A 21,652-nucleotide genomic window follows, 5' to 3' on the forward strand; every position below is an offset into this window, starting at 1 on the left:
AAAGGCATCTTCTCTGCCAGTGGACCTTTCTATCTGCTCTTCTCAGTATTCCTGTGGGATGGGTGGGATTCTAATACATAAGTAGCTCTTGGGAACAAGACTAGGAACCAAGGGGGTGGCAAATGCAGGTGATTCACACTCTATTGTCTACACTAGGGGCATAGATTTTTAAAATACCAATGTGAGTATCATCAGCTTTCTGGAAAGTATCAAGAAAAGACCTTTCTTTGATGGTGATCATGTTTTATGTCCATGATTTACCTTTTCTCTAGATGACTGGTTTAACAACGAGACCTACTATAACAGGAAATGGAACAAGCAGACAAGACAATGACATCCTTTGTATGTTTAATATGGTACAGCAGGATTTTTCCAAACCAGAGCTGATGTCCTTGGCTCTGGGCACACCTCCTTCCGGTGGTCCAAAGGACATCCTCTAATGTAATACTTAAGACGACTCTTCACTTCTCTGACAGTGACTTCTTGAAGTGAATATATAATAAATAAATAGAAAATATACCTTTGTTCATGGTGACCCTTTTAAGGAACATTTACATACAAAACATGCTATGCATCCAATTCACAAGAAAGGGCCAGCTATTAAGCCAACAGGAGAGATGAGCCTTTCAATCAAAGGCCCCTGACTCAGTGGCAATGCTGACCAACAGAAAGGACAAGAGCAACTTTCTAAGCAAGAAAGACTTTTGTGCTACCAAGAAAATGCCTGTATATCGACTCTTGGTGAATAGTTTCGGAAAGAACACTTTCTGTACAGAACCCTGTACTGTTCAACATATGTACAACTCAAGAGAACTTTCCAATAGGTATTTGCTGAAATGAACTGAGCCAAAGACATTCAACATTCATGGCCACCTGAAAGTGATCGAGTCTTAAGTGGTTCACAGTGTGAGACCCTCGCCTTGAAAAGTCAATGAAACTTAGACAAGAAAAACATGAGGTCACTTTTATCCCCTCCCCCTCCCACTCCCACTCATCTCCCCAGAAGAGGTCTTTTCTCTGACACTCGCAACTGAAGCCACTATGTCTTAAGAGGCATGGTCCCACAGACACATCCCAGCAGCTGGAAGATCCATTCAGTAGGAAAGAAGCCCTGGGAGTTGGCTCAACCTGGAAAGTGGACTCTGGGACTAAGGCTCCTTAATACCACTGGACAAAGGGGACCAAAGCAAATCTTCTTTAAAAAAGATAGGTTGTGGTTGTGGAGGAAAGGGGACCAATCTCATTCATGAAACACAAAGAAACCCTGATGTCTCAGAAGAATATTGGACATGGATAGTTTTCACTCATCTAGGCATTGAAGCTATTTGCTCAGAGTGAACATAAGCTGAAAGACCCTGGTCTGGAGCCAACCACTCTCAGATCCCCACAAGGAGCCAATTGGCCCAGCAGAAGCACATTGGCATATCCTGATGATACCCCTTGGGCATACCAGCACCACTGTGGAATAAGGTGGCACCAAGAGAATTCCACAGTCATGAGCAGCCCATGCCCACATGTGGCTGGCAGTGTAAAGACAGTGGCAGGGCTGCTGCCCAGAGGAGAGTGGGCAGTATGTACTGAGGGGCAAGAGGGAAAAGCCCTTTGCAAAAGACCATATATTTTGGACCTCTTCTCCCCATTTCAGGTGATATGTTCCCTTCCAAAAGCTACTTGGGAATACTGGACACCCCAGGCTAGCCACTGAGGCAATGTGGTGTGGCAGTGGGTTGCTGAGCTTGGGGCTCACAGACCTGGCTATGTTGTTCAAGTACCATTTTCCTCAGATGTAGGTACAAAATGCTGGACTAGATTGTCCTCGAGGGCCCCCAAGGTCCTTTCCATCTCTGACACCCCAGGTTCACTGTGGCGTGAGCATGTTCAGATTTCCTGGAGTCTTCTGCTCAGCTCCTAGCTGAAGTGCACTGGAGACCCCATTGTACAGCCTCAGGTCTGTGAACTTCACTTCACCCTCTCGCAGAGTCAGAGGGGGCTGGCTGGAAACCAATCTGAATGAGGTTCTGTGCATCGTAAGTCAGTCCATTTCTCTCCGCAGACCCTGCTTCTCTATCACAAGTGGGTCAGTAAGAGGTGACCTAGCATGACTCAGATGCTGCAAGTGGTGGCAGGAAAGCCTTCACCTCTGAACCATGCCAGAGGCCACCTCTTCTCTCTTCATCATCTCTGTCCTTGATTCCTGCCAGGACCATCACCTCCCAGAAGAAGCCTTCCCCATGTTTCTGGGTGTGGTGAGGTTCCCCTCCTCCAATCCACCTCTGCTCTCTCAACCTGGTATCAAAGTGTGCTGAGACCTGGCTGCCTGTCACCAGCTGACCCCCAGGTGTGAGCTCTCATCGCTCCATTCTCTGTATCCAGGGCACTCAGTGGAGATGTCAGCTACAATGATTACTTCTACTGATGGGCTCCAGGCACAGAGCAAAATACAGTTGAGTCCTGTAATCTCAGGAAGGACAAACAGGATCCACCTAGTCCCTGTCCCAGTGTGCCAGGTGAAGTCTCTTGAAAAAAGGATTCCCTGTAGACAGGGTTCCATCTCCTCCCCAGTGCAATCTGCCATGCTGGACAGCTCTGTCCATACGCCAGCTCCTAAACTCAGGAAGCTGTACCCTCACTTACAGGAATAAAGATGTACTCCTTCCACCTGCTACTTAATGTATCTGAAAGTGACTATGGAAATCTGTAAGTGGTCACATTATCCAGACCATCTCCTAGGTGGGTTCCTGCCCAAGTGGCCCTTTGCTGTCAGTACAACCCAGGTCTCTTTGTATGGTCCCCATGCCTACTGATGAGGCACAGATAGGAGCGAAGCACCCAAGAGGAGGTTGTAGCATCGGCCAACACTGCCCAGGGGCTGCAGGTAGACTTGAGTAGGGGCAGGTGGCAGCACCAAGGTCTCTGATATCTGTCCCTTAGCCCAGCAGAGCTGAGAACCAGGGGGCCTAGCCATCCTGACCCCGGCTACTATAGGGTTCCAGCCTGGGGTGGTACCAAGTGGAGACTCTCCTTACAGCTTCTTCTTTCTCACCACAGGGATAGGCACCACTTGGAAGATTTTGGCTTTGTGGTCCTCAGTCTCCAGAGTCACCCAGATGGGTCGGAAGCTGCCTTTGAAGCCGACGAACACCATCTTTTCTATAAAGTGAGGAACCAAGTGAGTGGGTGAAAATAATGAAGCTATTAGAGAATTGCTGCAAGCCAGGCCTTGGCGCTCCCCTTCAGCATCCTCTGTCCCCAGAGGGCAATCCCTTCCTAGTGACATTGAGCTCTGGCCCTCTAGAGTAAGCTCTCAGCCCAGCTGGTGCTGGGATTTGGTATCTTTTTGTATGGGGTTTGTAGCTATCACTCTTGAGCCTCATGTCCACCTCAGTAGGGTAAAGGCTCTGTATGATACAGGAGAGCTATGCACAGCAGGGGACGGGGGGCTGGGGAGGGAAGAGTGCTCGTAGGACTCCTGCCTGCTTTCTAGCTGACTTAGGATCACCAGAAAGTTGCTGTATTCTATGATCCCACCTGTGAAATGGTGGCATTTGTCTTTTAGATCTTAGCTTCTGCCCTGTTACATTGCAGCTCTAGGAGAGAAGGATTGTCCCAGGACAAGTGACACACATTATGGGACTGAATAGAAGTCCAGACCTTAGGCTCCCATTCTGTGTGCTCTGCCTCTGCCCTGCACTTCAGTGACTTGGATGTCCATGTCTATACTCAGGAGTGGCCCAGACTGGGGAGCAGTGTACATCTATCAACTCTGGACAAGTACCACTTGATATATGTCATCATATATCTGAGGCTTTGGTAACAGCATCTTAATTTAACACATAGAAGCCCCCAAATAGCTCTGGGGTTTGCCGGAAAGGACCTTGGTTCTCTTTCTCTACTGGCTGCTGTGACAGGCTTGTATCTTTCCAGATTTTTCTCTGGCTACCTGGGATAAACATTTGCATGACAGACTGCTAGTTTTGATGTTCATCATAATCAGGACACAGATAGACTTGACCTGGTTCAGGGAAGCAAAGGTCCATAGCCTAGCTGAAGAAAACACCTCACTATGTAACTGTAGATTTCTCCCTCTTCTGTGGAGGGAACTATCCTTGCTGCCCAAGTTATCTGTGAATGTACAAGATAGTTATTAGAAGTTCAACAAGGTGCAAGCCTGGCATCAAACGGTAGCTGTCCTGGTCACCACCATCCACGCATCTGCTTTCTCTCATTTATACCTCCCTGGGGCCTTGCTCTGAACAATCTATGACTAATGAACATCATGTGGATATTTATATCTGGCTAGATTTATCCATCATATCCAGGAAGTCTGGGTTGGGTTTCATCGCAGAAGACTTTTATGACTGTAAACAAGTCTCCGGGATTTAATTCTCTCTTTGTCACCTATCTTAGAAGACAAAAAGATTTTCAAACTGTAAAAGATGCTACAAAAAGCAGGCATCATCTGGACTTGTGAGAGGATGCAGGTCCTTGGTCAGGCTGAATAGTCAGGCAAAGGCAGTTTCTGATGAAGCTTTAATTGAGTAAAGCACCACTTGAGGAGTAGAGGGGCAAAGAGCTCTAGCAGTATTTGATCAGTGTCTGGTCATAAGGAAAAGTGAATGTGCCTTAGTGAGGGATGGTAAGCACGTGGTACCAGGCCAGGAGGCCATTGACCATGTTGAGGGCTTGGGGGCTGTACCCAAGCCTAGTGGCAAACAATGTCCTAAATGCAGCAGGGATAATGGCATCTCTATACCATCTGCCCTGGTTCTGAGGTCACTTAAACCCCACTCAGACTTACCTTTCAACTTGAGACCTTTGTCTGCCCCAAGCTTTTCCAGCACCCTGGTCCATGGGCCTCTGGTGATGTATCTGCCCTTTGATGCCATGAGCACTATGGAACTGAAGAAGAAGAGATTGGTCAGACGACAGGAGTGAGAGCAAACTCCATTGAGGGGTGTGGGGGAGGGATGCTGGCCTTGGATAGGACCTGAGGTGGCAGTGGCAGTTCCAGTGCCTGGCCAGAGATTTGAGAGAGGATATCCTTCCTTCCATCTTAACCAACATACTCTTTCCTTTCAATGGCAAATATCTTCCAGCATTTGCCCACATCTGGTGTCTGTGGCCTTCTCAAGCTTAGATAGGGTTCGCTGCTTTAACTGTCTTCCAGTAAGCAGGACAGAGTATGTGTGAGAAGCATGGAATCTCAGGGTGCTCTACTAACACCTGTGTGTTCTACCAGCACAGTGTGACGTCATAGGCATTTCCTCTCTCCCTGTTCTCTCCCTCTCCCTCTCCCCACCCTCTTCCTCTCTCTCTAACATAAAATAGGTTTATTTAGGACATTGCATTTTTCCACTTGAGATACATTTCTCATAAAATTCAAAGCTATTTTATTGTTTTGTGCATTTCTGTTTCCTTCCTTCTTGCCCTTCCCTCCCTTTGTCCTTTCCTCTGTTCTCCTTCCCTCCTCTATCTTTTCCTTCCTTCCTTCCTTCCTTCCTTCCTTCCTTCCTTTCTGATTTTTTCTTTGTTTTGTTTTGAGACAGGGTGCCACTATGAGCCCTGGCTGGCCTGGAATTTACTATGTAGACCAGGATGCCCTCAAAACTCATAGAGATCTGCTATTCATACTCCACCCATCTACACCCAGAGACCCGTCCACGCAGACAAAGGGACCCAGAGGGTCTGTGACAGAGATCCACCCGTTTCTGCCTCCTGAAAGCTGGTATTACAGGCTTACATTATCATTGTCCAGCTAATATGTACTTCTTAATTCAGATCATTTCAACACTGTTTGGTATAAAAAGCCAATAGGAAGGTGATGATGGAGAAAGACAAGGCAGCTGGAAGGGAGCAAAGAAGGAATGAGACTGGGGGCTGGAGGAAAGAGGAGGTAGCAGCCATCAAAAGACAAAGCTGTCACGAGTGCCGGACAGCAGGGAGACTTGGAGACCTGATGCAGTGGCTCATAAGGACTGGGCAGCCTTCACACAGCAGGCCTTCTGACTTATAAGCTTCCTTCCCAAAAGACCACATCTGACTTCATAAGAACAGTGACCATGCCCCGCATTAGGTTCCCAGTGGGACCCATATTCTCTTTCTTTTTCTCTTCTTGTCTTCCTTTTTGTGTGGATCTCTGGGTGTTGTGTGCGTGTAGAGGCCTGAGGATGATGTTAAGCATCCTGCTCTTTCACCCTCCATGGTATTCTCTTGATCCAGAGTCTCTCACTGAACCTTCTGCTAAGCTGGGAGTCCTGCACAGTGCCCTGTCTCTGTCTCCCACAGGTTACAGGCACAGGTGTGGCCTCTGGCTAGCTTTTTATACTTGTTCTGGGATCTGAGCTCTCATCCCACATGTGCAAGAAGCATGGAGTCCATATGTGTATTTTAGTGGTTTCCATGGAAGACACTGAGCGTTGTGCCACCCAACCTCCTTTCAGCTTCAGGAAGAGTGAGGCACAGCTTGAGAGCATTCTGGGAAGGATACTGTGTAGTTGTTGCATTTCCAGAATGGCTCTGCTATGTGTCACCACCCTTTCTGGTCAGGCAAGATCTGCCTGCCTGGTTTTGTCAATGGGAGACTGAACAGTTACACATTATCTGGGAGGGCTTCCTAGAGTGGTTGCTCAGGAGGGCACATTATCTGGGAGGGCTTCCTAGAGTGGTTGCTCAGGAGGGAAGGGGGCAGGAGCCAGAAGAACCTAATTTGCAAAAGTTGAGCTGGGAAGTCTGTTCTTCCTCCCTTGGGCTGCTTTTAGCCCCCAGTGCTAAGAAAACAGCCTTTGTGGTGGCAGACTCATGCTGGGCCAGACATGGGGAGTGAGCACCACCCTCAGAACAGAAACAGAGCAGAAGCTGCACGGGGTTTCTAACTCCCATTTCAGTGGAATTCTGTAACCACAGACCACAGTCCAGACATGGAAAAACTGTATGGGATTCTGAAACTTGCTATTACCCCCGATTTTGTCCCACAGGGAGCAGAAGGAAGACTGTCAACAGGCAAAGGGCTAGTGCACAGTAAGGACCAATCGGAGGGGTGTGGAGAGGCTGTCTTGGGCTCTTTAAGAAGGCTAAAAGGAGGAGGCCCAAGGGATTGGCAAGGTGAAGCCCATTAATGAGGATTCATTGCTAACACATCCTTGGGGTGGATCCAGGCTCTGCTCCCAAGAGGAAATTTCCCCATTGTTCAGACAAGAAGAAACACTGAAGGCCTATGGCTGAACCAGTGAACTCAAAGGAAGGTCACATACTCGGGGTGGCATCAGGGACAGGGAGATGGTCTTGCTTATCATATAGCTTCCTGGTATGATTTAGTCTATAGTCTCTCTGTCTGGCACGTTATCCTCTTGACCATTTAGTCCCCGTGCCTCCTGACATAATCTCCCACTGGGGGAAGGTCAGAGGGGGCTTCCAGAGCTCTCCACAGTGTCTGAGGTGTGAGTGGCTGGGATTCTATGGCCAGTAGTGGTCCTGTGGATGGATGGGGGAGGGAGGGATAAGAGCCAGGCTGGGTTGGAACCACAGAACAGAAGCACGGCTCCCTCCCACTCAATTGCTGCTTCCCAGGAGGCCAGGGAGGGGTTAGTGGTACCCATTCCTGTCTGTGTATCCACCACCAGCCTAAGTCTGACTCAGACCATCCTTACTTCTCCTAGGGATGTGCAAGGGCTGTAAAGAACTCCACAAGACTCCAAACAGAACTCTGGGAGCTATTTCTCACTCTAAGCTTCTGTGATCTGCTTCATCTCAAGAAATGGCCCATGGCCAAAAAAGGCCTGAAACCCACTGATCTCTAGATGATTAATGTACATTCCCAACTTAGAAAGTCAGATTCTCCTGTTTGAATCTGCACTTGAGAGCTAGAGTGTGGGGCTGGGGGGGGGGTCTCACTCAGTCATTAAGGGGTGCTTGTCATGCAAACACAAGGATCCAAGTTTGATACCCAGAATCCAGATCGTAAAATAAAGCCAGGTATGGTGGATGCACCTGTGTTTGTAATCTCAGCAACAGGGAAGTGGAGACAAGCATCAGATCCCCAGGCTGGCCAGCCTTGATGACTTCCAGGCCACTGAGAGACCTTTTCTCAAAAAACAAGTGCCTGAAGAATGACACCCAGGGTTGTTTGTCTTCTGGCTTCCGCTGGCATGCATACATACCCCTGTACACACATACACATTTACTTCCACACACATACATGCAGATATAGATGAGTGTGGGAAGAACAGATACAACACATGACCGAGCAAAACCTATTCTCCAGAATCACACACAGAGTCAGTCCCAGCCCCTCCCAGCCCCCAAGAGTGCATCCTGAAGGTCCTTGTCTCCACTCATTAACAATTTACTAAGCACCTAGGGGTGACAGGTGCCACATGAATCACACAAGCTTTCCACTAGCTTGTGGCTCCAGAGAGATTTCCACACCCACATTGTAGTTCAGAGACTGAACATGCATAAGTAAGTCTATTGTGGAGTCAACATCAGGAAGCCTGATTCCTTGATAAGGCATCGTTTAAGGCTTCTGTTTCTATTTCAAGCAGTGTTCCAGTGGAGAATGGTGGATGGATAGGAAAAGACATCAGTGGGGAGGAAACAGCGGGAAGGAAGTGAGGAGAGAATCCTAGCATTTAAGACACTCAAATTAACTTCCAATATGGGAGATGGGAAGAAAAGAGCCTGTCAGAAACCTATGCTTATGGTGTTGGTTGACCAACAGTGATAGAGCAGGGCCAGAGCAGACACCAGGGAGGGACCAGGAGGGAGGGCAATGGACTGTTTTAGACTATGTTAGAATGGGGGTGTATGTGAAAGATTAAGTTCAGATTCTGGTTCAAACATCTGGATGGGTGACAATTTAGAGAAAACAGAAGGAGGGCTGATCTGGAGGATCGAAAGATAAAAGGGATGAGAATTTAGTTCCATTCAAGACATCTAGGTGGCAACCTTGAAGTAGCCATTGGAGATGAATGTCTGGGGTTTAGGAAAGAGATCCAGGCTGGGGAGCTTCAGAAGCCACCAGCATTTGGATCCTATTGGAGGTGTGGGTGGGGATGAGATCACTGGGAGAGTGCGCTATGATGGGAGAAGAGGGTCAGGCAGCCTTCCAAGGAGTGAGGCAGCATTCGGCTCTGCCTCAGCTTGACCTACATCCACAGAAGACCTGCCTCCAGCATGCACAGCAATAGACATGAAGTTCTCTCCACCCAGTAGACACACACAATCTGTAGGCACAGATCCTACTGACTGGCAAGAATCATGGGGACTGGGCCCTAGCCAGGAATCTGTTGTGTCACTGGACAGTTCAGAAACTGAGACATAGACTCACTTGTCAGGGATAGCTGCCACGTAGTTGAAGAGCTGCCAGGGTATGCCCTGCAGAATGGCATTTCTGAAGCTGCCGTGGCTCACCACGTGACCTCGACTCCCATCAATCACCACTACCTGGATGCCATCTTCTGAGCAAGGGTACTTCCTCCCATCCACCTGCAAGACCAAAGCAACAGAGGAGTGAGAGATCTTGGGGCAGCTGAGGCCCAGGTTCTCCTTCCTGTAGGTATCCTTCCTATGTAGACACTAAAGACATAGTTTGGTTGCACAGCTGCTCTACTTATAAGAACTCTTCACACCTCTTCCAACTGTGCTCTCTGTAGGTTTGAATAGTAATCTCCCAAAAGATATGCCCACTAGGAACCTCTGAATTTTATTTTATCTAGAAATAGTGTTTCTGAAGATGTTTTAATGACATATACATTGGTGATCTCAGGGCAGGATCATTTAGAATGTTTGGGGTAGGCCCTAAATCTAATGATGGGGCCTCTTAGGAAGAAAGTTAAGAGGTAGAAGATAGGCTCAAATGAGAGAGGGCCTCATGAAGACGGGACAGAGATGTCAGTGATGTAACTCTAATCCAAAGGTCCATTAGGGCCACCAGAAGTTAGAGGAAGCTTTCTAGCTTCCCAAACTGAAAGAGAATAACTTTCTTTTGTTTTAACCCATCCAGCTTATCACAGTACCACCTATTACAGTTTGATCTGACATGTCCCCACAGGCTCAAGTTTTGAATGCTTTCTCCCTACCTGGTGATGATGTTCTAGACATGTGTGGAACCTTTAGGAAGTAAACTCTAGCTGGAGGAAGTCAGTGTTTGGAAGTTATTCCTGGCCTCCACTTCCTACCTCTCTTATTTCTTCTTGGTCCTCCATGAGGCCAACAGCTTCTGCCATATGTGTAGGTGTGGTGGTTTGAATGAGGATGGCCCCATAGGCCCATATATTTGAACCACTGGGTCCCCAGTTGGTGGAACTGATTAGGGAGGATTAGGAGGTGTGTCCTAGTTAGAGGAGGTGTGTCACTAGGGTCAGTCTTTGAAGTTTCAAAAGAGTCTGCCATTCCCAGGGTCTCTCTCTGCCTCCTACTTGTAGATCAAGATGGAAGCTCCCAGCTTTTCCTACCACCTTACCTTTTCTCTGTCATCATGAACTCAAGCCATCTGAAACTTTAAGGTCCACATTAAACACATCCACATATAAACTTCCTTGCTTATTGGTGTTTTGTTATAATTTGAATAAGTTATGGCTTGAACAAAAGAGAGCTAGGATCCATGATGGGATGGAAAAACGCCAGCTCTGTTACTCTCAGTGATGTACTCGGTTTTCTGACCTAATTTCCCCATCTAGGAATCAATGTGATAATATTCACACTGTGTGATAAATGTCACAGCAATAGAATAGTAACTGTGACATCAGGCCTCTGTGAACTGGCCTATTCTGTCATACCTTCCTCACTACAATGGACCAAAGCTCCTTGAAACCACGAGCCAAGTAAGTCTTTCCTCCTATCAGTCATCACTGATTATGTACTGTGTCACAGTGAGACCAATGCAGCTAATACATCTACTCCACACCAGTGAGCAGCCTTGCACCTGCAGAATCTGTGCTTACTTCAATATAAGCGAAGTCATTCCGAAGGTGGAAGAAGTGCTGCCTGGAACTTTCCATCTTCACTTCCAGGAAGTGGTCTTTTGTCTTCTGAAAAACAAACACAGAACAGTTGTAAGGCTGTGAGGTCTGAGGGTTCTTCCTCCTCATGTGCTCTGTGCCTTGACCCAGAATTGAGTCGTGGAGCTGAGTAGGTATCCAGAGATGAGTTCAGCTCTGTCTAAGCCTCCTAGAGGCAGAGGGCCCAGCCTGCCATGGCTACTTACCAGCTGAGCCCCAAAGAGCTTCCTGGGCATTGGCACATCCACTATGGCCCTCTCAGTGAACCTGGGGTAAGCCATGGCCGTGCAGTCGCTGATGCCTGCATTCCTTGGGAGCAGAGCTTTAATCTTGATTCTCTCACAGCCCTTCATGGAGCAGAAAGCAAATTTCTCCCTTTCGTTCTGGGCTTTTAATTTCAAGAAGAGCAACCTGTGCACAGAAGGAATCTGGGTATTCTTATGAGGGCAATTAGAACCTCCTCCGCTCTCAGATCAGACATGATGGCTCCCACCTGTTTCCCCAACCAAGTTCAGAGTCAGGCTGGTTTACATATTAAGTTCAAGGCCAGGCAGGGCTGCCTATTAAGACCTGTCTCAAGTAAACACATGAGCAAACAAATAGCCAATTTCCTGATCACTGAGGTTACATTCCCAAGGACCTTAAATCATGGAATTGTGTTTGTCAGAGAGTCAGATGCAGCTGGAAGAATAATTACACACACACACATACACACACACACGTGTGTGTATGTAGATAGATAGATGGATAGATAGTGAAGAAGGAGCTAAATATTCTGGCAAATATTTTCTGAGGACCAACTACATGTCATACAATTGTCGGTTGGCATATCATCTCACTTAATTGTTAACCTGCCCACAGTGTACTATTCTCACACTGATTCCCAGATGGGAACTGGGAATTCGCATTTATCTCAGAGAACTGACCATACCACTGGGAATAACAGAGCTGGGAGTTTTCCTGTCCCATCATGGATCCTAACTCTACTTTTGTTCAAGCCATAACTTATTCCAATAGTAACTGCTGTGAAGGAACCTGGCCCGTGTTCCAGGAAGGCAGATTATGTAGCTGCCACAGTACTAACTTGCCATTTATTGTTTTTCTTTCATCTCAGAGAAATGCTCTCAAGCCGAGTCCTGTCTGCAAAGCCTAAAGATAAGGTCCTGATTGTCTCTACACTCTTCTTCGGGAGAGCCAATTTTCAATGAACCCACTTGGCTTTGGGCCAGGGTGCCAGAGCCTACCCACTCTGACCACAGTAGGGGCTCACACTGGATTCTTAATAGGTTGTTCATTAGCTATAGGGAGGCAAGAGGATGCACGCTCTTGTGAGCCAGAATGAAGGAAGTGGCAGGGCTTGTTTACTAGTTGGTACTTGAGTTGTAAGGGCAGGTGAGAAGTGGCTAATGTGACTCTTTTGTACCATTGCTGTCCCAAGGAACTAAGAAAAGAAGGCAGCTGGAGAGAAGAGTCTAATTCCAGAGACTTGGTGTACACAGGCACTCATGTGTGTGAGAGAATGTGAGGGAATAACCCTCACACGAGGTGGACTTGAGCTGCTTCAAGGTACTCCAAAGCAAGACCCTTTGTTCTGCTGGGAGTGGTAGCACACACCTTTAATCTCAGTACCTGGAAGACAAAGTCTGGTGGATCTCTGTGAGTTCTAGGACAGCCTGGTCTATATAATAAGCTTTAGGTCAACCAGTGCTATATAGTGATAACCTGTCAAAAACCACGAAAACCAAACACACAAACAAAAACTACCCCTGTTCTTGGCATTAAGTGATGGAAACTGTCAGGTAGAGCAGTCCCCAGCTCAAGGTCAAGGACAGAGCCAGTGCCATCCATATGCTCTGCATGGTGGGGGAGGCTGCAGAGGTGACACCTTCTTTGAGTGTTGCCCATGGGTACATCACACTGATGTTCACTTCCTTATAAGAATCAATGCTAAGGACCCAGAGGCAGCAGTTGGCACAGTCTCTTACTGGTCTTAACAGTGTTAAGATTTCCTTGTTGCCAGATCAGAGCAAGGGGAGTCTGAGAGATCATCCATCCCATACTCCCACACAGATCATAGCTCTGGCCTTGACCTACAACCTATGGATGCTCCAGTGAGCTGAACTGAATGCCAAGGCCCTGGGATAGGGAAGAAACTAGGGCTCCTAGTTTCCTTCTATTATACCATATTTCATTATTTGGTGATACTCCCTTGGGTAATAACTGATAAGCCCAGTTGTGAAGAATACAGCTAAAGCCAAGCCAGGGCTCATTTACCATCTTGGAACTCCCTCTCCCAGCCAGCCTATATCCACTTTACCCCTAATTATGGCAAGTTGATTATTCTTTTAAAATAGAGCAGCTACTTTGTTTTCTCCTCATTAAAAAAAGAAAGAAAGAAAGAAAGCCAAATGCCCATTAAATAATCTTTTGCTTTACTTGCTAGAAGGCTTCTGTGGCCATCTTTATCCTTCTGGGGCATACTAGACTTCCTCAACAATTAGTCTGGGTTGTGTGTGTGTGTGTGTGTGTGTGTACAGAGACATATGTGTAAGCATGAATGTGAAAACCACAGGTCAACTCTTAGTGTCATTCTCAGGAGCTGTCCATACTAAATTTTAAGAAAGGAATTTTTATTTTTACCTGAACTTTTCAGATTAAACTAGGTTGGCTAGTGATATAGGAATCTACCTGCACTCCCCCTCTAGTTCTGGGGTTACAGATGTATGTCACTGTGCCTATATATATATATTTTTTTCCATACGTTCTAGGGGACTGAACTCAGGTCCTCATGTTTGCATATCAGGTGCTTGATTGACTGAACCATCTCCTGGCCACAGATTTATTTAGGGGAAATGATCACTAGTTCCCTAGTGTCTTTATGCAGACACTTTGCTTCCACTGTGTCTCCGTTGACCAGGACCCAGTTAGCAGAAGTGGGAGGGCTGGGGGTATAGCTAGCTCTAGGCTCAGATCCTGCTGGGGTAGGTTTGTGCTATGACCCCAGAGCAATTTACTCTTTTTCTTCCAGGGTCTTCTTTTCACATTTTCAAATTAGAATATTGTTTGTTCCTTTTGGGTTGGGGGCAGTGGATTTACACAACATGGTTGTTTATTTGTTTTTGTTTATTGCCTTAACTTTTTTTTTCTGAAAATTTCCCTATGATCCACTTGCAGATTTAATGGAGAATTAATTTTCCTCCCAACGTCTTGATGTCTTTAAGTGGTTGAGAGCATGGTTAGTGTTAGGGTTAAAGTGCTTAAGGAAGCATTCTGTGTTCATTAGCATAAACTGCACTGTAGTTCTTAGGGTTATAGGGAGACCCAAGATACATAATGAAGGAGCCTCATTCCTCCAGACCACAGGAGCATACTTACCCAGAATCCTCATCCCAGTAGTAGTGGCTCCTGCCAGGATAGCTCTGCTCAACTTTGTCCATCTGCAGAGTCCTCACAAAGGTCCCAGTCTTGGACGTTTGCTTTAGCAGGCGATTGTGAACATCTGAAAGGATGGAAAAGGTGGTGCCTCTTGGGTAGCAGAGCCCCACTCGGATCCAGTCACCCCTAAAAAGGAAAGTGAGGTTAGTTCTGGGAAAGGGCCCTTGAGCACACCACAGGAATAGTGGCCAAAGAATTCTTAAATGAGAAGTTTTGAAACAATAGTAACTATGTTTCAAAGTGTTCAGGGAGAAAAGGATGGATAGTGACCACTAGTGGCTGAGGACAGTCATTAGGATGGGTCACCTGTGAACATTCAAGGGATGACCTAGAGGTGCTCTGGGTGTGTGTTGGCTGGGAAAATGGTACTCTTTGACTAAAAACTGAGGGCTAGGGTTGGCCATAAAAGAGGATGATTGAATGGCTCTTCATCTTGTTCTCTCCAACTGTCTGTCTCAGGAGTACAGGGATGAGAACACAGTGTATGCAGGAAATGCTTCAATGTGAATACCCACAGTTGACCTGATGTGCTTAACCCAACTGCTTCCTCTCGGCTGTGGTTAATATTGGTAGACTTGCTTGGTTAATATATTATATTAACATATATTATATATTATAATATAATATATTATATATTAATATATTGGTTAATATAACAGGCCTTGGACCATCTAGAAAAGGACACAATCCCCTGGTCTGGGCTTTGCGCAATTATCTAGATTCGGTTAGCTTCTCAGCATGCCTGTGAGAAATTTTCTTGATTAGCTTAACTGAGGGGGGTGAGACCCACACTACATGTCGATGACATCATTCCATTAGCTGGGATCCTGGAGCAAAAAACAAAGCAGTCACCTCCCTCTGCTTCCTGACTGGGGATACAATGTGAGCAGCTGCCTCAAGCTCCTGACCATGAGATATCCTCACCATGACAAACCTCAAACCCTGAGCCAAAATAAATCCTTCCTTCCTTAAGCCATTCTGTTAGGATATCTTACCACAGTAACAAAAATGTAATCAAGATGCCCTCAGAGAGCTTTTCTCCCTTCTCTATAAATAACATCAGCAATGCCCTGCATTTTCCCCCCCATTTACTGAGCACATGGTAATACCAGGAGCTGGGCGATCCTATCATTAGCTCACTACACATTCTTTGTTCACTTGGCAAGTGGTAGTCACCCCAAGCCTCCAAGAGGTTAGCTGTTCAGCACAAAGGTAGGCCTAATATGCAGCCTCAGCCTGTGTTCTTAGATTCTTAACTCGAGGTGATGAGAACCTATCTGTGCACCTCTGACGGGCTAAAGGGGCCAGTGTGAGGTTCTGTGAGCAGTAACCCCAAGATTTTACAGTGAGGTGTTCTCACTACCCCTGCCTGAGCTCAGCCGGCACCACTGTCCTGGGTCACGCTATCCTGCTTGCTCTCACGTACTTGTTGAAGTTGATGAGCCAGATGGCAAGCTCGGCGGGGGCTGTCTGGTCCCAGTGGATGGTATAGCCCTTCTGCAGGGTGATGACAGGCTGATACTGCTGGTAGTGGGTGCTCCTGGTGAGGGCCCCCTCCAGGTAGAGCGGGTGGCTGGGGAAGTCATTCTTAATGATCTTCATGCGCAGATTGCTGCTCTTGTAGGCCTGGATGTACATCTTTGAAAACCCAAAAAGGAAACATACAAGGAGACTGTTAGAAGGGATTGTTCTAGAGGGTCTGGCTAACATCTGAACTCAAAGGGCACTCTCAGAGGTACTGTCTCTTTGCAGAGCCTGGATGAAAGGAAGACCAAATAAGGGGATGTCTCTTTGTGCTGGCAGACACAGCCCCAGTAGCACTGTGCAGCTTAGCTGACATGTTCTATGATTTCTAAAAAATGACCTCTGCTGAAGGTGTGACCACTGGAACTGCTAGGAGTTGGCTGCTAGTCACGTGGTGAACTGTGGAAAATGGAAGCAGTGTGGAAGGACAAAAACAGGGGGAGAAGACTCTGTCTTTTCTTCCTCCTTCTCTCCCTCCTTTCCTCTCTTTCTTTTCTTTTCTTTCTTTCTTTCTTTCTTTCTTTCTTTCTTTCTTTCTTTCTTTCTTTCTTCCTTCCTTCCTTCCTTCCTTCCTTCCTTCCTTNCTTCCTTCCTTCCTTCCTTCCTTCCTTCCTTCCTTCCTTCCTTCCTTCCTTCCTCCTTTATTTCTTCCTTCATTACCCCTCCCTCTCTTCCTTCTTTTTCTTTTCCATACTGGGCACTAAATATAGGGCATTAAACACTGTACATGGTAGGCAAGCACTCTAACACTAAGCTGTACCCTAGGCCTTCTTTTATTCTTTGTGTCAACGAGGGTCTCATTAAGTTGCCTGTCCAAGCTGGTCTTAAAACACACCCTGGAGCTCTAGCAAGCCATGAATCTGCAATCCTCCGACCTCCTCTTTCCTAGCAGTTGAGATGTCAGGACCTGTAGCACCAGGCCACTTGGGAGGTGTGTATTCAAACTCTACTGCAGATACAACTAGGCCTTTGCTCTGAGAGTGTGTCTGTGAGTGTTGTCCTATTCACTCTCTGCCTCAGCCCATGGACCAGGTAGATAATGCTAGAAGTGTGGCTGCTCTCTGATGGTTTTGGTCACCCTTCAGTGATGCAGGCATGATTCCCACCCATGAGCTCTCCTCCCCTCCACTTCTGTAGTCCATCATCCCACTGGTGTCTTCGCCCTTGCCCTGTCCACACATGTGGCAGAAGCCTGGCCCTGGATCATTGTCCTTTGCCATTGCTTCTAGAGCTCTCAGTTGGGGCTGAGAAAATCCCCTAGCCTAGGAGAGAGGCATTGTTTCAGTCTCCTTGGGGTTTTCAACACTGCTCGGCAGGCCATTTGTATGCCTCTTGTCAACAGTTCCCATGTTCTGCAGCAGCTCCTCCAGCCATCATCGCTCTCTGCAGGCCCACTCCTGGATTCTCAGCCCATGACCTCACTCTCCAGTTCAGAAAGAAACTGCCTCAACTTCCTGTTCTTGCCCTCCTTCTGCTAAAGCCAGCCCTTCTCCCAACCTGCACTGTATGCCCACGTTGCCCTGGAGCCCTGTCCTCTCAGCATGGCACTGACTCTCTCTCTACCTCTATCCCTTCACCAAATCTCCATTTAGCTATTCTCTTAAAGATCCACTTTCTGATGTCTGCTATGGTGATGAGGATGCCCACCATGGTCATGAAGACACCTTCACTCACATACATCCTTCTCCTCTGGCACACCTGGCATTGTGCTTTTTTCTTAATCAGACAGTTTTCTCTGGCCTCTTTCACTTCATTAATTCATTCACACCTTCATCACTCATTCATCTAAGTAAAGGCAGTAATGGTCCCAGGGTCATGGCATTATTTCAGGTTGTTACATTCCAGACATTGTATAGCACTGTTTCATGTGTTAGTCATGGGCCACATGTACACAATGAGACGTGGACATGAAGACAGTATGGCCTAGGAACCAGTTTTAAAATGCCGTTTTAATGAATTTAAATCACAAAGTGCAGCTCTATGTCACAAAAGTAACTGCTCAATAAATTTCAAAACAAAACCAGTGAAAAAAAAGTCTTCTTATTAAAACAGAACTTGATTATTTTAGTAGGCCCCTGTGTTACTTTGAGGAAAACTAACATTTCCAAAGGAATGGGCTAGTGGGATACAGCGATGGCTCAGTAGTTAAGAGCACTTGCTCCTCTTACAGAGGATCTGGGTTTAGTTCCCACCACTTACATAGTGGTTTACAAACATCCATAACTCCAGTTCCAGGGGAACTGACACCTTCTTTGAATCTCTGTGGGCACCTACATGCAAGGAGTGCATATACACATATGCAGGCAAAACACTCATACACATAAAATAAATATTAAAAAAGAAGTGGACTAGAAATATAAAATATATATGAAAGCTTGAAGTCTGAACAGAAAGAAATTGATTGATAATTTTTATATTAACTACATGTTGAAAGGATAATATTTTGAATATGTGTAAAATATTATTGAATTAATTTCTCTCTCTTTTTAACCTTTTAACATGACTACTAGGAAAGCTATGGATGGCATTATATTTCTTTTCCTAAAAAAGGACAGGAGGAAGGATTTTACTTGTATTATCTGAAATCGTTCCTAAACTATCATCCCAGAACTTCGGCTTTTAGCTTAAGTTTACACGTGAGGATGCTGAGACCCCAAGGTGAAGCTGCAGACCAGCAGTTAGTAAGTGCTAGGACCGGACATGATAGACCCAGGACAGTGTGCTGACTGAAAATCCTGTGGATTGGAGTGAGGGGCAGAAAAAGGAGGGAAGGAACAGCTTGCATCATTCTTGGCCCAACATAGAACTAACTGGACACACGGAAGGCTTTCTGAGTCCTTGTTACGTGAGTGAGAAAGTGAGCTAGTGAGTGGCTTAGAGTGGCATCCCCACCTGTGCATAACGCCCACTGCAGATGGCCCCTCTCCAGTCTGGGACGTTGATGCAGTCTGGGTGTCGGACCAGCCAGTTGTCGTCCTTAGTGAGATAGGAGCCAGGGTACTCCGACACAGAGCCATCCAGATCATGGAACACAGATGTCTTGTCCCCATCCATGTCCAGCTGGTTGAACCAGGGCCCGGGCTCTCCGAAGAACACTCTGGAAGTAATCTGAATAGAGCCCAGGAAAATAAGCCTGAGCCAGAAGGTGAACGGAAACTGCAGCCGTCATCAGGCCAGGGCAAAGTTTCCAATTTCCGCTGACATTACAAAGCAGCCAGACAGAGGCTGCCCTTGGGCGCTAGAGGAAACCGCATGGCTGACCATCTCATGGAACCCAAAAAACAGGCAGAGTGTCACCATGCCTTAACTCCAAATACTAGCATACAATTCTGGCTCTGCTCACTGGTTTGGCTGTTGTAGGTGGCCTTAGAGTTTGGTCTGCTAGAGGAGGGGCTTAGGATTGGGTGAATTTGAGTGTTCTGTAGAATGAGCTAGTGAAGGGGGAGGTTATGTGGGTGTTTGTATGAGAACGTGTGTACAGTGTGTAGGGGGTACCTGTGTGTGAATGTGTGGATGAGCTTGTATGTGTGGTGGATTTAAGGAGGACAGTCTCACGGTGAAAGCCATTGGATATCTCTGTCACTGACCTCCTACAGGCTCTCGGGTCTGAGAGAAGAAATTCCATAACTTAAGTTTTGTATTGTCGCAGTGGCCTTATCTGTGAGTGAGCAGACAGGCCAAGGCAGTAGCAGGAAGGAGGAGGAAGAACTGAGGAGGAAGAGGGCAAGGAGGAGAGGAGTGGGAGGAGGGAAAGGTTTGGAAGACCATAGTGTTTCTCTCCACAGGCTATATATGTTGTCTGCTATAGATAATGAGAAGTAGCAGTTCTCACAGGCATCCTTGGACTGCTCTCCTGACCCTCAGCTCCCCACACTGTCCTCATGTACAGGCAGGAAAGTCCTGTTTAAATCAACTTTCAGGATGAAGTCAAACAATGCCTTCAGAAGACTTCCCTTGGGTACTGCTAGAATTTTGAGATGATCTGTGCCAACTCAAGTAGCCTGGTTCCATCATCCAGTGTGTTAAGGGTCTGGAGGAACAGCTTCAGAACCCAGGAGTTCTTACTGAGGTACAGATGGGAGGCCAGTGGGCACTCACCCAGACTTGACCTCTTGCTGTGACCTGAACTTGTACTTTTCCAGTTTGGGCAGAGAGCAAACTGGGACATGGCCCAGCCTACTTGGAGGAAGCTATTCCACCCTTGTGGTGATGGCAACAGCTCAATCTCCAAGCCGTGGGGGACAAGTGAGTCATCACTTGAAGCCTGGCTGTGCCAGGAGCCTGTCCTGGCACCACACTCACCGGGACATCCTCAAAGGCTATGTTGGTCACATTGTTGTGAGGGCAGCTTTGCCAGGCATTGTTTAGGCGGAAGGCCAAGGCACTAGTGTGCCTCCCCTCGAGGGCTGCGAACTTGCGGAAGGTGCAGTTCTGGATGTTGATGGGGCCATCGTAGAACTGAATTCCTCTAATTGGAAAATTCCTGTGGAGTTAAGGAAGACAGGTGTCAGCTGAGTGCCATGTTGTTTGCTTCTTTGGAGGTGAATGACAAGAAATTTTTCTGGGTGAAGTTATTCCTGATCCCCCACCTCCAGCAACTCCTTCCACTGAAAATGATTAAGTTAATTAATTCACTGGGAAGGCATTTATGGGCACAGTATCAGTGATGGATAAATGTCTGTATAGATGGATGATGGATGGTAGGGATACATTGACTGGATAATGTTTGGTAGAGGAATACATGGTGGATACATGAGTGGATGGATTGGGGTGGATGGATGGGTAGACAGATGCTAGCTGATAGGCAGATGGATAAATGGATGAATAGATGGGGAGTTTGTAGGTAGATAGATGGTAGATGAATAGATAGTGGGTGGCTGGATGAGTGGATGAATGGATGATAGACAGCTAGTTGGCTGAATGACTGGTAAGTTGGTAGATAAATAGATGTCTATCAAGTTGTTGGCTTAGGGATCTGTTTAGGCAGTTTCTCTACTCTTCCCATCAATGTGTCCAGTCACTAGGAAAATACTGTAAATACTTCTAGAGACTGCCAGTATTTCGTCCCTTGAGGGAGGAGAGCACCGTTAGTCACTATCGTCCTAGTTTTAGTTGCTATAACAGTTTAATCAGATTAAGATCCAGATGTGTTTCCTCTGTAAACCTATCCACAGGCAATGTGCTGGGTTGGGGAAATAGGAACAGAAATACAAAGAATAAGCAATGATTGAAAAGAATTACAGTGCAACTTTTAAAACATTGCCAGAGGCAAAGACAGCTTTTGCTAGAAAAGCAAGACCACAGATTGATACAGGGCTCCTGAGAAGGTCTGATACTGGCAAGTAACAGGAAGGAATTGGGAAGAGCTGGAAGCTGGGAGACATGGAGGGACCAGGGAGGAATCAGTGTCAGAGCAGGGAGGAGGGGCTCAGTGGTACCTCCCCCACTTACTTGAGACTCTTGAGCAGGGTATGTGAAAGGAAGGCCCATGGGGGACTGGTCAGATTGCTTGGCAGCCTTTCCCAGGGCTGGTTACAAATCTAAGCTTGTCATTTTCTATGCCTAACATGTCCTTTTATACCCATGTCTCTGCTTCTGGCTTGGTCCCTTCTCTTCCATATGGAACTTAGGAAAGCAAGGGAATGAAGATGAAAAAGAAAGTACATGAAGGCTCTGATCCCAAAGAGAGACTGTCC

General features: G+C 46.7%; 1 protein-coding gene across 2 annotated transcripts in view; it reads right to left on the reverse strand.

Moving 5' to 3' along the window:
- Positions 1-372: 372 nt before the first annotated feature.
- Cemip (cell migration inducing hyaluronidase 1) overlaps positions 373-21,652 on the reverse strand; it is a 150,569-nt gene continuing 129,289 nt past the window's right edge. For both annotated transcript variants that reach the window (XM_021166755.2, XM_029480162.1), the window contains exons 21-29: positions 20,259-20,439; positions 18,849-19,064; positions 15,859-16,070; positions 14,373-14,558; positions 11,204-11,408; positions 10,941-11,027; positions 9,326-9,483; positions 4,799-4,899; positions 373-3,150 (exon numbers count right to left, since the gene is read on the reverse strand). In XM_021166755.2, coding sequence (XP_021022414.1) covers positions 3,023-3,150; positions 4,799-4,899; positions 9,326-9,483; positions 10,941-11,027; positions 11,204-11,408; positions 14,373-14,558; positions 15,859-16,070; positions 18,849-19,064; positions 20,259-20,439 — 1,474 coding nt within the window. In that variant the 3' untranslated portion in view covers positions 373-3,022. The remainder of the gene's footprint in view (positions 3,151-4,798; positions 4,900-9,325; positions 9,484-10,940; positions 11,028-11,203; positions 11,409-14,372; positions 14,559-15,858; positions 16,071-18,848; positions 19,065-20,258; positions 20,440-21,652) is intronic.

The sequence above is a fragment of the Mus caroli genome, chromosome 7 (assembly GCF_900094665.2).
Source record: "Mus caroli chromosome 7, CAROLI_EIJ_v1.1, whole genome shotgun sequence".
NCBI lineage: Eukaryota > Metazoa > Chordata > Mammalia > Rodentia > Muridae > Mus > Mus caroli.